The sequence below is a fragment of the Octopus bimaculoides genome, chromosome 10 (genome assembly GCF_046866305.1).
Source record: "Octopus bimaculoides isolate indiv1 chromosome 10, ASM4686630v1, whole genome shotgun sequence".
Lineage (NCBI taxonomy): Eukaryota > Metazoa > Mollusca > Cephalopoda > Octopoda > Octopodidae > Octopus > Octopus bimaculoides.
The window spans coordinates 95,025,054-95,041,654 of record NC_142937.1 but is presented as its reverse complement, the minus strand read 5'-3'; the positions used below and the strand labels follow the sequence as shown (position 1 = coordinate 95,041,654).

Here is a 16,601-nt window from a genome sequence, read left to right as displayed (position 1 = left end):
TAATTACCTTTCCCTTCCCTTCAAAAACTGCTGGTCCTATGCCAAAACTTGGAACCAATATCTAACCCTAAGCCCATTTTTTTAACCCTACTTGGATTATATTTAATGTTGAAACATTGGAAATATTGAATCCCATTTCTAATCTATTTCGAAACCATGAAATATTCTTTATTTATTTCTGTTTTTTGTTCCCAACTTTTTTTTTGTTTTTGTATTTATTTTTTTTCTTTTTCTCTCCCTTTTTTATTTTTCCTCACCAGTTGACAATCGGTTGCCCCTCTCAGGAGAAATTACTTTACTGGGGATTGTGCTGTTGCTGGCCGTTATCATATCTTTAATTATCATAGCACCACATGTGACTGTGGCCTTTATTTTACTGCTGATAATCTTTGTGGTTATCAGTTGGACATTTACTAGAAGTGTCCTTGAAATCAAGAAACTTGATAACACTTCTCGGTCACCATTAATCAGTCTCATCACCACTTCCTTATATGGACTGACATCACTTTTTGCTTACAGAAAAAACAATGTTTTTTTCAGCTGGTAATATATTATTTCTTCATTTCTCCTTTCTTGTTTGCATTTTATTCCTGTCGTAACATACTTTAATAAATGCTGAGTAAGTAAAATGTGTGATGGTGTATGGCAATGGATGGATGGATGGATGGATGGATGGATGGATGGATGGATGGATGGATGGATGGAGGTAACTGTATGTGTTACATGTAATGTGTGCATTTGTGATAATGCAGGACTCTGGCTGTAGGTAACTGTGTTGTATGTGTAAGGTGTGTGTGTGTGTGTGTGGCAGTGTGTATGTAGATGACTGTGTGTAATGTAAGGTGTGTGTGGTCTTTGGAATCTCAGTGAAATCTGTCTCTTTTGACAACCATTCAGATTAGTAAAAATAGGATCACATCTCCTATAACAAGTAAAAGTTAGATGTACCAGAAAGGCGCCATCTTGTTATAATGCCAATATTTAATCTTGTAAAATGAAGGCCACGTCTTCATGCAATCAGAAAGTCTACTTACAGCAAAATATTCTTCAAACACTGACTTCTTAGAAATAGTTTTCAATCCCTTAATTATTCAGCAAGAATTTGGATTTCCCTCTCTTATTACAAATAAAAAATTAAAAAAACCCTCTTTCCATGGTAGCCATTCATGTTTTAAGATTTTATGTAAATATTGCATTCCTGAAGATCTTCCAATGACATGGAATTCCTATAGCACAACATGTATTTTCCATTGATTTTCATGATATATGGACATGACTGGAAAATAAATTTTGGGTTACTGAATTCCACATTATGGCAAGATTTTCAAAACCACAATATTTACATAGCATGAGAAATGCTTGTAATGTCAATCTTGAGATGACATTTCTTGCTACATCCCTGGTAAAGGCCACGGGTTATGGTCTCACTTGGCTTGCTGGGTCTTCTCACGCACAGCATATTTCGAAAGGTCTTGGTCACAAGTCATTGCCTCGATGAGGCCTAATGTTCGAAGGTCGTGCTTCACCACCTCAGCCCAGGTCTTCCTGGGTCTACCTCTTCCACAGCTACCCTCAACCGCTAGGCTGTGGCACTTTTTCACACAGCTATCCTCATCCATTCTCGCCAAATGACCATACCAGTGCAACCGTCTCTCTTGCACACAACAACTGATGCTTCTTAGGTCCAACTTTTCTCTCAAGTTACTAACACTCTGTCTAGTATGCACACTGACATTACACATCCATTGGAGCATACTGGCTTCATTTCTTGCGAGCTTACGCATGTCATCGGCAGTCACGGCCCATGTTTCACTGCCATGTAGCATGGCTGTTCGTACACATGCGTCATACAGTCTGCCTTTTACTCTGAGTGAGAGTCCCTTTGTCGCCAGCAGAGGTAAGAGCTCTCTAAACTTTGCCCAGGCTATTCTTATTCTAGCAGCTACACTTTCAGCGCACCCTCCCCCACTACTGACTTGGTCACCTAGGTAATGAAAGCTATGAACTACTTCTAGTTTTTCTCCCTGGAGTGTGGCAGAAGTTGTTCTCTGCACATTTTCAATGTTTATTGCTCCTGAGCATCTGCCACATACAAAAACTATCTTGCTAGTTAGCCTTTCTTTGATATTGCTGCACTTCTTTGTGTCCATAACTTACACTGGGTACATCTTATAGAGTTTCTACCTACGCCTTTTCTACAGATTGAGCAGGACCATCTACCGGTACAGGTTTGTGGTTTGTCTACCTTTCTACTTATTAGGACTTTGGTTTTAGCTAGGTTGACTCTAAGGCCCTTCGATTCTAATCCTTGCTTCTACACCTGAAACTTCTCCTCTAGTTCTGATAGTGACTCTGCAATTAGAGCAAGGTCATCAGCATAGAGGAGTTCCCAGGGGCATCCTGTCTTGAATTCCTCTGTTATTGCCTGGAGGACTATAATATTTACCAATTTCTCTTGTATATTTCCAGGTTTTCTGATCTGCACGATAAACACACATCTTTTAGTTTCCTGTTCTATCTCTCAGATCGATGGATTGCAGTACGACTGGAGTTTATTGCCAATTTAATCCTCTTTGCTTTTATCATTAGTGTTGTTTTCATCAAAGAAATTTCAGCAGAGTTTGCAGGACTTGGATTAGTTTTTGCTGTGCAGGTATGTAATTTCTTTTAAGAATATTTAAGTTGGTCATACGACAATATATCTCTGCTTGATTATATGTTTGCTGTGAGGCAGTGAGCTGTAGTTGACTAAAGATTTGTTGTGAAGCAATGAGCTCTACTTGATTAAAGGTTTGCTGTGAGGCAGTGAGCTCTAGTTGACTAAAGATTTGTTGTGAAGCAATGAGCTCTACCGTGGAACCTTGGTTTACGGATGCCTCTCATCATGTACAAATTGCTTCACAAACAATTTTTCAAGCATAAAATGTCTTAGGTAAGGAATTGTCTTGAATCTCTCTCCATCTCTCTCTCTCTCTCCTCCCCTTCTTCTTGCTCTTCTTTTTCTGCTTTTTAAAACATGGTGGTGGTTATAAAACAAACATGATAGAAATGTATCATGCCATAAAACAGGACTACATCAGAAACTTATTTAAAACAACCAGACACTGGTCATTTCTGCTATCAAGGCATTGATATTATCCTAAAAGTCTGACTGGATTTGGTTTTATTTTTCTGGAGTTTTTAAGAAACCCTGTGCACATACGTTTCTGTCCTCAATCCAGATTTTTGTCACCGAGATTTAATCTGTGCAATTATTTGACCCCAAGAAGGGTGCAGGAAAACATTTTTGCTTTTTTATTCTGAATGGCGTTTCAGCTTAGTTAGCATAAGATCATCAGGAAGCCTTTCTATAATAAATCATGCTACACTACTAGAAATAGCAGCCAAATCTTGCTCAAAATCATATTCTGTAGGCTTTTGAAAAGGGACACATTGTAAGATGTAGTACTAGATACATTTGTCTCTGAATAAAAGACTTCAGTCACTTTGATCAAAAATTTGCTTGGTCAATGAGGGCTGGCTGGGGTTAAACGCTAAAATCTACACACACACACAAAATCAGTGTTTTTTAAGGTGGGGCATTGGTTACTTCAGAATGAAGCATAAATAAGTAACAAGTGAATAAAATTTGCAATAATATTTTGATTAGAACTTCTTCCAAATATGTGTGTGTGTGTGTGTGTGTGTTGACTCAAAGTGTTGTATACGTTAAATATTTGTTATTACTACATATTTTATTGCTTTTGCTTTGTTTTTTTTTTGTTTTTTTCAGTTTATAGGAATGTGTTATTTTGTGATACGGCTTCTAATAGATGCGGCTGCAAGGTTTGACTCTGTAAAAAGAGTTGCAGAATATATCAAGGTCATTATATTTCTTTTCATTCATACATAAACTCAAACAACCAAAAAATCATCTTCTAACATGATATCCAGCTTCACTCCTAAAAGCCCAACATTTATAGATAGCTTTTTGCAAAATAATGGTTGTCATTGTGAAGAATACATTTGGCATTTAATAAGACCAACGAGAGGTTAGATATTCATAGATGTAAACTTAGAGTCTGCTCTCTGTTCCATTGTAAGTATGGAAAACAATTAAATATTCGAAAAATTCAATGAAACGTTTTTTTAAAAGAATATTTGCATAGTATTCAAATACAAGCAGCATTTTCCTTGTTACTGCTTGTTTCTGTCTCTCTTGTTTACTCTTCTGGGTTCGAGGTCTAAATAGTTAACTAAGTGACTAATAATAATCAATGGAGTGAAACAGAACCAAAGTGTTTATTTCTTATTGATGTAATTCCCCAAGACACACTTAAATTAAAACTTGTTTCATTTCAAACAACAATATTTAGGAGTAAAGGTTGTTTGCCAACATAACATGGCAGTCCTGGTTTAGGACGAATGTTGCTGTAATTTAGTCCCAGGACATATCATCTCCAGCTGGCTATACAACATGATCTGTGTCCTTATATTTTTTGAACAAGGGAATTTAGCACCCCAACTCAGTTCAAAACAATATCTGTGCTGATGAAGGGAAATAACCTGGAAATCGCAATACCCAGATATTGTTTTGAGCTGTGTATGGGTGCTAGATTCCTTTGTTTGAAAATATAAGGACACAGATCATGTTGTATAGCTAGATGGAGACGATGTCTCCTGGGGCTAAATTACAGCAACATTCGTCCTAAACCAGGACTGCCATGTTATGTTGGCAAACAACCTTTATCACCAAAGTACTGTTGCTGAAGATCTCTCATTGTGAGATTTTAAAATAATAATTTTCTAACAATACCTAGGTTGGTGAGGAGTTGCAAAGCTTTGAAATTGAACCAACAACTAATGTTTCTCCCAACTGGATGGACATTGGTCATATAATGTTTGAGGACTATAGCATGCGATATCGCAGTGATTTGCCAAACACACTCAAGAAGATACATTTACAAGTATTGCCAGGACAAAAACTTGGAATTGCTGGAAGATCGGGATCAGGTGAGTTTCAATAATAATAGATCAGTAACAAAATTCTTTTTTAATATATTTACCATGTATATCTTGGCTTTTAGATTAGATACAGTGGTTGGCATTTGGAAGGACATCCAGCTGTAAAAACCTCGCCTGTGCTTGTACCATGTAAAGAGTACAAAGTCCACTCTACTGGGTAATTGGTGTTAGGAAGGGCATCCAACTGTAAAAACTGTGCCAAAATAGACACAGAAGCCTGGTGCAATCATCTGCCTGGCCAGCTCCTGTGGAATCATCCAACCCATGCCAGCATGGAAGGTAGATGTTAAACGATGATGGATGATGAGGAGGAGGATGACGTTTACTGGAAACAGAGAGTTGGCCTTAAGAAGTATTCCCCCCCACCCAACAAAAGACAAATGAGGATGGTTGAATATTGATACCAGGGGGTTATTCATTAACCAGGATGGAAGATGATTAGCACATGACACTTCCAAGAAAGCCTGCAATTAACAGCAGTCTTTAAATACTGTATTTATAAATGATTTGATAACAAAATTAACTACGACTGGAAGGTGTCTAATGCAAAGATAAAAGGTAGGACACACACACACACTCACTCACACATACACACACCCACAGACACACACACACACACATACATACATACACACACACACACACACACACACAGACCCCCCACACACACACAACCTGCCCAACACAAGTTGTTGAAGCAAGACTCTATTAAAATGTTTAATCTCCTGTTTTTTTTTGAATGACACAGTTTCCTTAAATCATGTTTCTAGGGAAATCGTCTCTTGGACTTGCACTTTTCCGAATGGTTGCACCCTCTTCTGGAACAATCTCAATTGGAGGACAAGACATTACTGAAGTTAGTCTCAAAGAGCTGAGGTCCAGAATATCGATTATACCCCAGGATCCAGTTCTCTTTATTGGAACTATTAGGTATTGATCCCACATTTATAGCTTATTACTCACAATTATTTTGGCTTTTTTAATAAACACTGTTCTTCTATTCAGAACCCTTTTCTCATAGAAAATACTCTGTCTGTCTGTCTATTCTTCACCGCTCTTACCACGATACAGTCTTATCATAGGCTTGGGAACCGAGGGTGCGGGTGGGCTGCTTGTACTCCCTTAAATTTGAAGGGGGACAGTGAAAATGCTTTCAACATCCTGGGCCGGACCTGTGTTTGAACCCACAAAACATATTTCATTTCCACACTTATGAATCTTAGGGTAATGACTTATTAACCTCTCCATTACTTATCCCCCCCCCCACCACCACCACATAGACACACGCATCTTCTCCTTCTTCTCTCCATGTCATCATCTTTATTGTTCTCTTTTAATGTCCATCATACATTGTTTTTATTGTTGGTTTTCCTGTGATCACATACCCTGAGTTCTTGAATTACTCAATTGTGGATATGCTCTCCTAATGATATTCCAAGCCATGGATCTTTCCTTAGGCTTCTGTGTCATGGATCTTTCCTCATCCTTTTCTGTCATGGATCGTTCCTTAGGCTTATGTGTCATTTTTTCTTTTAGATATAACCTGGATCCTTTCAACAATTACACAGATGAACAAATCTGGTCGGCACTGGAAAACTGTTATATGAAGAATGCTGTGAGTCGATTATTTTGTAAATTTAATGAATATTTTACATAGGAAAATGTTTATCCTTTGAATGATCCGGACAAAGTAATTACGATTATCTTTTTAATATTGGAACAATTTTGAGGGGAGAGATGAATCAGTTATATCGACCCCTGTGCTCCTCTGGTACTTATTTCATTGACCCTGAAAGAACAAACAGCAAAGTCTACCTTGGTGGGATTTGAACTCAGAATGTAAAAATGGAAAAGATGTTGCAAAGCGTTTCATTTAGCATTCTTTCATTCTTTTATTGTTTTACTTGTTTCAGTCATGTGACTGCGGCCATGCTGGAGCATTACCTTTTTAGTTGAACAAATCAACCCCAGGACTTATTTTTTTGTTAAGCTTGGTACTTATTCTGTTAGCCTCTTTTACCAAACTGCTAAGTTATGGGGATGTAAACACACCAACACTGGTTGTCAAGTGATGATGGGTGGGGGGGCACAGACAGAAAGGCATGCAATATATATATTCTTTTATTGTTTCAGTCATTTGACTGTGGCCATGCTGGAGCACCGCCTTTAGTCGAACAAATCGACCCCAGGATTTATTCTTTGTAAGCCTAGTACTTATTCTGTTGGACTCTTTTGCCAAACTGCTAAGTTACAGGAACATAAACACACCAACATTGGTTGTCAACCGATGATGAGGGGACCAACACAGACACACAAACATATACATACACACACGCACACACACATTTATATATATACGATGGGCTTCTTCCAGTTTCCATTTACCAAATCCACTCACAAGGCTTTGGTCAGCCCAGAGCTATAGTAGAAATCACTTGCTCAAGATGCCATGCAGTGAGATTGAACCTTGAACCATGTGGTTGGAAAGCAAGCTTCTTACCACACAGCCACACCTGCACTTATGTTCACAGTTTTGCCTGCTCTTCCCCCTTCTTTCTATTTTAGGCAGAGGGTGGGGGTAGTCAATTTCATCAACCCCAGCGCATGACAGTTGCTTATTTTATTGATCCCAAAAGGATGAAAAACAAAGGTGACCTTGGCAGGATTTGAACCTCAATACAATATTCATGTCTGTCTTCCTCAGTAGTCACCCCCTGGATGAGCCATTGGGCCAAAAGGTATGAGGGTTGAGAGGGTGCCTATGTCAGCTCACGATAACACAGGCACCTAAAACAATTAGTGAAAGCATGTTACACGTTACCAAACCGTTCTTGTTTGTGGGTGACAAGTGTCTTGTAAAAATATTTTACCTTCAATTCCAGATTACTGCATTGAAAAATGGTTTAGATTCTGATGTAGAAGAAGATGGAAAGAATTTCTCAGTTGGTCAGCGCCAGTTACTGTGTCTAGCAAGAGTCCTACTTCGTGCAAACAAGGTAAGTTTGAAGCTGAGAAACTTTTATCTTTTACAGTTCTATATTTAAGAGATGAATTATGTACATTATTTACATTTGGTGGATATTTGTCCTCATCAGGTATATGGCATAGTGGTTAAGAGCACAGGCTACTAACCCCAAGATTCCGAGTTCGATTCCAGGCAGTGACCTGAATAATAATAATAATAATAACAACAACATCGAAAAATACCTAAGGAATTTCCCCAAGACACCTGATGAAGGCTGGAAGGTATATCAACTGAAACATTGTATTAACAACAAACAAGATGAGGACAAATATCCGTCAAATGTACATAATTTACATAATTTACATGATGATGATGATCACAGCATCAACTTTCTTTAGTCCACAATTAATCCCTCCATGAATTGTTTAATCATAATGTCTCAGTGTCTCTGCTCTACTATTTCCAGATATTGGTCCTTGACGAAGCGACATCTTCTGTTGATGCGGAAACTGATTCCCTCATCCAAAACACCATTAAACAATGTTTCACCAACTGCACCATCATGATTATTGCTCATCGTCTGAATACAATCGTGGAATGTGACAAAGTCATCATCATGGACAACGGAAAGGTAAAGCAATCTTTTGTCGCCCACCACCTTTCATCTACCAAACGAGGGAGATGAAAGCCAATGTTGATGGTTACATACTCAGAGCACAACCTCTGTGATGGAAGCATTAAATTTTATGCATCCAACTACACACACACACACACACATTCATACACACACTCAGACACTCACTTATACATATGCACACACACATACACTCATATGCATACACACAATGCATCTCTGCATTTGGAAAATACCTTGTGGTATTTGTTCTTGCACCTATTATTATTCTATTTTGCTCTAAGCACAAGGTCCGAAATTTTTTGGGGAGGGGGGGCAGTCGATTAGAGTGACCCCAATGTGCAAATGGTGCTTAATTTATCAACCCCGAAAAGGATGAAAGGCAAAGTCAACCTCAGTGGAATTTGAACTCAAAACATAGACAGACGAAATATCGCTTAACATTCCACCTAGCATCCTAACGTTTCACCCAGCTCAACGCCTACTTGCTCCTATTATTATGATTATTATTATTATTATTATTATTATTGTTAGGGTGTAACACTGTGGTCAGTGTATTCAAACATGTCTCCTCCTCCTCCTCCAAAATTTGTATCTATAAATAGAAAGGATTAGGATTAGGGGACAACAGTAAAAAAACAATGGATTCCTATTCAGAGACGAAATGGATGGCAGAATCCATTGTGTTCGATTTAAAGTGCTTTGTAGCATTTAATGATATCTATTTAGCTTCTCTTTATATTCTGAGTTCAAATACATGTGAAGTCAATGTTGCATTCCACTCATCATCATCATCATCGTTTAACGTCCGCTTTCCATGCTAGCATGGGTTGGACGATTTGACTGAGGACTGGTGAAACCGGATGGCAACACCAGGCTCCAGTCTGATTTGGCAGAGTTTCTACAGCTGGATGCCCTTCCTAACGCCAACCACTCAGAGAGTGTAGTGGGTGCTTTTACGTGTCACCCGCACGAAAACGGCCACGCTCGAAATGGTGTCTTTTATGTGCCACCCGCACAAGCCAGTCCAGGGGCACTGGCAACGATCTCGCTCGAAAATCCTACAGGAGCCAGTCAGGCGGTACTGGCAACGGCCACGCTCAAAATGGTGCATCTCATGTGCCACCCGCACAAGAACCAGTCCAGGGGCACTGGCAACGATCTTACTTGGCTTGCCGGGTCTTCTCACGCACAGCCCATTTCCAAAGGTCTCGGTCCGTAGTCATCGCCTCGGTGAGGCCCAATGTACGAAGGTCTTGCCTCACCACCTCAGCCCAGGTCTTCCTGGGCCTACCTCTTCCACGGGTTCCCTCAACTGTTAGGGTGTGGCACTTTTTCACGCAGCTATCCTCCTCCATTCTCACCACATGTCCATACCAGCGCAATCGTCTCTCTTGCACGCCACAACTGATGCTTCTAATGTTCAGCTTTTCTCTCAAGATACTTACACTCTGACGGGTATTCACATTGACATTACACATCCAACGGAGCATACTGGCTTCATTCCTTGCGAGCTTACGTATGTCCTCAGCAGTTACAGCCCATGTTTCACTGCCATGTAGCATGGTTGTTCGTACACATGCGTCATACAGTCTGCCTTTTACTCTGAGTGAGAGTCCCTTTGTCGCCAGCAGGGGTAAGAGCTCTCTAAACTTTGCCCAGGCTATTCTTATTCTAGCAGCTACACTTTCAGCGCACCCACCCCCACTACTAACTTGGTCGCCCAGATAGCGGAAGCTATCGACTACCTCTAGTTTTTCACCCTGGAATGAGATAGAAGTTGTTTCCTGTTTGTTTGCAGTCTTTATTGCACCTGAACATCTGCCACAAACAAAAACTAACTTGCTAGTTAACCTGCCTTTGATGTTGCTGCACCTCTTATGTGTCCATAGCTTGCACCTGGTACATCTTATAGAGTTACTACCTACTCCTTTTCTACATACTGAGCAGGGCCATCTACCTGAAGGGGTTTGTGTTTTATCTACCTTCCTACTTATTAGGATTTTGGTTTTAGCTAGGTTGACTCTAAGGCCCTTCAATTCTAGACCTTGCTTCCACACCTGAAACTTCTCCTCTAGTTCTGATAGTGACTCCGCAATTAGGGCAAGGTCATCAGCATAGAGGAGCTCCCAGGGGCAACCTGTCTTGAACTCCTCTGTGATTGCCTGGAGGACTATGGTAAATAATAGGGGGCTGAGGACGGAACCTTGGTGGACCCCTACCTCTACCCGGAATTCATTGCTGTACTCATTTCCAACCCTCACCTTACTGGCCGCATCTCTGTACATGGCTCGCACAGCTCTCACTAGCCATTCTTCTATCCCAAGTTTCCTCATTGACCACCAGATAAGGGATCGGGGGACCCTGTCAAAGGCTTTCTCCATGTCAACGAAAGCCAGGTACAGAGGTTTATCCTTGGCTAGGTATTTCTCTTGCAACTGTCTCACTAGAAATAAGGCATCAGTAGTGCTTTTACCTGGCACGAACCCAAACTGCATCTCATCTAAATTGATTCGCTCCCTAATTAGTTGGGCTATGACCCTCTCTGTAACTTTCATAACCTGATCTAACAGCTTGATGCCTCTGTAATTATTTGTATCTAAAGCGTCCCCTTTACCTTTGTAGCAGTTGACTATGATGCTGCTACACCAGTCATAGGGTATGACTCCTTCGTGTATCACCTGGTTCGTAATACGGGTGACTAGGCTATAGCCAACACTGCCAGATATTTTGAGCATCTCTGCAGTGATTCCTGATGGGCCGGGGGCTTTCCCGGTCTTCATACTCTTAATTGCTTTATCTACCCTGGTACTATCAACTCGGATAGCTGGTCCCTCTATTGGGTCGACATAAGGCAGGCTCTCTTTCTCCCATTCATTCTCTTTATTAAGCAATCTATCGTAGTGGCATCTCCAGACCTCTTTCTTTGCATCCTCATTTAATGCAAGCGTACCATCATCCATGCGAACACATTTCTCTCCTACAACATCACTATTCTCTCTCCTACACTGTCTTGCAACCCGAAATACCTCGAGTCTTTGGTCCTCACGGCGCAGAACATTGGCAAATCTTTCCTTATCTGCTTCCCCTCTGGCTAAATAAACCTGTCGCCTAGCCTCCCTTCTGGCACATTGGTACAATTCCCTGCTACCACCGTTCTTCCAGTCCTTCCAAGCTTGTTTCTTTTGTCTAATAGCCCTGTCTACCTCCTTGTTCCACCACCACGTTACTCTGGGTTGGGAGGGGACCTTACACCACCCACAAATCTGGTCGGTGGCTTTCAACAGGTTGTCCCGCGAATAAACAAATTACAAGTCATCTTATATATATATATATATATATATATATATATATATATATATATATATATATTCACACACACACACACACATGAATGTATTATACACTTTGTGGAGAAATAAACCTTACTTACTATTATAAATTTGAATATTTAAAAGCCTCCCTGTGGGTGAAATAAAATGTAAATGCATTCTTTCTGTATTATTGATATGCAGAAAGAAAGGGTGAGGGTATTGCCTGAATGAATGGTTCATAGTTTATTGACTCCTCCTCAGTGAAGACTACTTTGCTTCCTTCCCCAGTCAAGAGCATAGAGTATATAGTGCAATTCAGATGTAAATCTGAAGGCATAAAACTAATATTTAGAACTTTATGTGTATTCCTCGTATTCAAAGAGAAACTGTGAGGAGAACTCATAGCTTTAAATTTCATTTGGTTGGAATTTTCAGTTGTATAAGTTACAGATAACATAAAAAGTAAAAGAAAAACAAGTTTGTTTATATTGTATTTAGTTACATCATCTTACGTGTATCTCATTAACAATAAATAAATATCAGTTATATAAGAAAAATTTTAGTACCAGATTGCATTGTGAAATCTTCAGAGATTGTGTAACTCTCATTAGTAATTCTTAGTATTTATACTAGGCAGACAACAATGTTTTTGTATGAACTATGCATATGTATGTATATATATATGTATGTATGTATAAATACATATGTATTTATAAATATCTGTATATTCACTAACACACACTCACATATGCATGTGTATATCTTTTACAAAACCCTTATTTTCCTTTATTCCCTACAGGTTGTTGAAGAAGGAATCCCTAATGAGTTATTGCAAAAATCAAATTCCAAGTTTTATAAACTATGGAAAGCCAGAGAGATTATGTAAGCTTCCGAAGAAAACTTACAGACAGATTTTGTAGATACTTTTTCATTTCATTTCAACTGCTGTTTATTTTTTATATATTTTCTCAGAACAATCCAATAAATGTCCAAAACATTTCATTAAAACCAAATTAAAAGACTATCAAATCTGATAAACCTCATTACTCATTTGGTTAATTACATACAGAAATTAAATTGCTGACATTTTATTTTATCTTTTACTTGTTTTTTCTCACTGGACTCGGACATGCTGGAGCATTGCCTTGAAGGACTTTAGTAAAATAAATCGACCCCAGGGCTTACAGTATTTCTAAGTGTGGTACTTTATTGGTCTCTTTTCATGTCTGCACTAGTGTTATCGTCGTCGTCGTCGTCATCATCATCATCATCATCATCGTCGTCGTCATAATTTAACAGCCACTTTCCCTGTTGGCATAGGTTGGATGGTTTGACTTGGGGCTGGCCAGCTGGGAGCTGCTCAGACTCTAATTATCTGTTGTGGCCTGGTTTCTACAGCTGAATGCCCTTCCTAACACCAACCACATAACAGTGTGCTGTGTGCTTTTCCTGTGCCACTGGCACAGGTGCTTTTTATGTGGCACCAGCACCCAAAATGACAAAACTTGTATCTGTGGAAGACAGTGATTTCACTTAACTTGATGTATCTTATCAAATACAGCAAACCACCACAACTCCTGGTCCCTTGTCATTTCCTCGGTGAGGGCCAGCATCTAAAGATCCTTTCCTACCACTTTGTCCCACCCCTTCCACATGTACCCTCCACAATTAGAGCTCAGCACTTCTTTACACAGCTGTCCTCATCCATAACAAATCACATGACCAAACCAGTACAGTCTTCTCTCTTGCACACAACACCTGATGCCTCTTACACCCAGGTTTTGTCTTAAATCATTTACACTCTGTCATGCATGCACAGTGCCATTACTCATCCAGTGAGTAATGTAGTCATAGTCCATGTTTCATTGCCATGTAGCATAGCTGTACACATACACCCATCATAAAATCTGCCTTTCACATTGAGAGAGAGGCCCTTACTTACCAAAGGCAGAAGCACTCTGAGATTTGCCTAACCAGTTCTTATTCTAGCAACCACACTTTCAGAACTCCTTCCACCACTGCTAATATGGTCTCTGCTGTGATGAGAATTACAACGTCCCCTTGTGAGAGATATACTGGTCTGAGTAAAGTATAAATATTAACAATCCGAGTGAGTTCAGAGTCGAGTGAAGTTCGTGTTAGTTCACAGCGAAGTCAAAAGGTGTCAGTTGGTTAGTTACAAGGAACATTGATCGTTGGTTCGTAAAGAGATTTGTTCGTGCATTACATTGTTTTAACTGTTGTCTGGTTATCTTCTTTATCGTATGTAACAAACTACGTTACAACATCTGGTGACTAAAGTTTCGAAGCTTGCGTAGGTTATTTAACAACTTGTTCGGGATACAATTTCTTAAATAATGGAAAACCTATTAGCTTCCATAGTACAGTTGCAAAAGCAACGACAAGAGCAGCAACAGGAGTTGCAGAAGTAACTGTTACAGCAACAACTACAACAACAATTATTGGAACTGTATTCAAAGAAGTCCAAAAATGAGATAATTTCGTTTTTGCCAGACGACGTCTCAAATTCGATAAATAAATTCAGTTATAACTCAGAGGAGAGTTTAGCTTTAGCGTCGTACTACAGAAGGTACGAGGAGATTTTTAAAGCAAAATTGCAAATCACGGTCGGACGAACAGAAAGTGAAATTGTTATTGAGGAAATTAGCTCCGTTAGAGCATGAACGTTACTGTAATTTCATATTTCCCAAAACACCCAATGAAATTTGTTTTTAAAGAAACAATAGTATTACTGTCTAACATATTCGGTGATAAAACTTATCTATTCATCACTCAAATGGAGTGTTGAAATATAATGTGTGCCGATTTTTTTGACCGGTTTAAATGACTTTTAGGAGAGTGGGTTATATATCTTTAGATATACACCTAACTTTCCTATGTTAAATTGGAAGAGAACTGAACGCAGAAACTCCAAACTGATCAACAACAACAAATATTTATTGTACGGTGGAAAATAAAACAGCTTCTAATTGTCCGGTTTTAGAGTAGCCTGAAATGTAGATGTACGGTTCTTCGAGCTGGTGTCGTTATAGAGACAATTTGGTTCAACCACACTCAAATGGGAGAGCTTGCTTAGACGTCTTGCTTGGTCGCTGTCAGGCTTGGTAAGAGACAGTCTAATAGCGGGAACGCTTCGATGTTGAAACCCACGCATGCGTGGTTAAGGATTCAGCAATGGCGCCTATGCCTTTTGGCGCCAATATGACGTCACTACAGACTGTTTAAAAACGAGCCATTATCCACTACCGACCCCACAAGATATTTTTACAAAACTAAGCGGAGGGAAAATATTTTCAAAACTCGATCTGTCTGACGCACATCTACTGATCAAAGTAGATAAAAAATGCTCAAAGCTGTTAACAGTCAACAGGCACAGAGCTCTATACAAATACAATAGGCTACCTTTTGGATTGAAGGTAACACCTGCAATATTTCAACAGGTGATGGACCTGATATTAGTAAGCTGTCAATTTACTATTCGTTATTTTGATGACATGTTAATCAAAAGTGAATCACGGGATGAGCATATCGAACACATGAAGTGTGTCTTTAAAAGAATTAAGGATTATGGTTTCGCACTCAGTGAAGAGAAGTGCGAATTTTTTTGCCTAGTCAAATCATAGATAAGAATGGAAGACGTCCTGACCTGTCGAGGGCAGACCCAATCAAGAATATGCCTTCTCCAGTGAATATACCGACACTACTAGCTTTCTCTGGCCTAGTATATTACTATCAACCGTCAAAAGCTTGTTTGTTTTTATGTTTTTTTAAATTTATTATTAGTGTTTCTTAATGTTTTGCTAAAATTGCCGTTTCTTTTCTGATATAAAAAAAAGAAGGTAATTAAAATTCATTAAAATGACAGATCTATCGGACTTTCAAAGAGGTCAAATTGCTGGTGCTCGAATAGCAGGCGCTAGCATAGCGAAAACAGCCGAAATGTTTTGTGTATCAAGAAGTACTGTCTCGAAAGTAATTACAGCCTCTGGGAAAGAGGGAAAAACCACCTCGTCGAAACAAAACTCCGAGAGAAAACCAAAGCTTTCAGATAGGGACCATCGGACCCTTACGCGAATTGTTAGAAAGGATCACAAAAGTACAGCTCCCAAAATTACTGCAGAGCTTAATGACCACTTCGAGAACCCAGTTTCCACAAAAAACTGTTCACCGGGAACTGCACAAAGCCGGATTTCACGGGAGGGCTGCAATCAGAAAACCACTACTTTCAAAAGCAAATGTTGCAAAGCGTTTAGAGTGGAGTAAAAACCTACAGAATTGGTCCCAAGAGCAGTGGAAGAATGTTATTTTCTCGGACGAGTCATCGTTTACCTTATTTCCGACCACCGTCCGAGTATACGTGTGGAGACAGCCAAAAGAAGCATTTGACCCTGACTACCTTCTTCTAACTGTTAAACATGGAGGAGGATCTGTGATGATCGGGGCGGGGGTGGGGTGCTATATCTTGGAAATCCGCCGGCCCAGTGGTTTCCCTTCATGGCAGAATTAATAGTCACGACTAAGCATTTTATCTGATCAAATTCATCATCTGGTTGCGGAACTGTTTCCAGAGGGAAACGCAATCTTTCAGGATGATAATGCGCCAATTCACACAGCTAAAGTTGTTACTGAATGGCACGAGGAACATTCTAGTGAAGTTGAACAT

At 39.6% G+C, this 16,601-nt stretch overlaps 1 protein-coding gene across 3 annotated transcripts in view; it reads left to right on the top strand.

The window, feature by feature from the left end:
• Window positions 1-13,008, top strand: part of LOC106868465 (ATP-binding cassette sub-family C member 5) — an 86,953-nt gene extending 73,945 nt beyond the window's left edge. For all 3 annotated transcript variants that reach the window (XM_089359042.1, XM_089359043.1, XM_089359044.1), the window contains 9 exons: window positions 261-543; window positions 2,470-2,653; window positions 3,773-3,862; window positions 4,800-4,992; window positions 5,775-5,934; window positions 6,541-6,619; window positions 7,887-8,000; window positions 8,436-8,600; window positions 12,717-13,008. In XM_089359042.1, coding sequence (XP_089215168.1) covers window positions 261-543; window positions 2,470-2,653; window positions 3,773-3,862; window positions 4,800-4,992; window positions 5,775-5,934; window positions 6,541-6,619; window positions 7,887-8,000; window positions 8,436-8,600; window positions 12,717-12,803 — 1,355 coding nt within the window. In that variant the 3' untranslated portion in view covers window positions 12,804-13,008. The remainder of the gene's footprint in view (window positions 1-260; window positions 544-2,469; window positions 2,654-3,772; window positions 3,863-4,799; window positions 4,993-5,774; window positions 5,935-6,540; window positions 6,620-7,886; window positions 8,001-8,435; window positions 8,601-12,716) is intronic.
• Window positions 13,009-16,601: the final 3,593 nt, after the last annotated feature.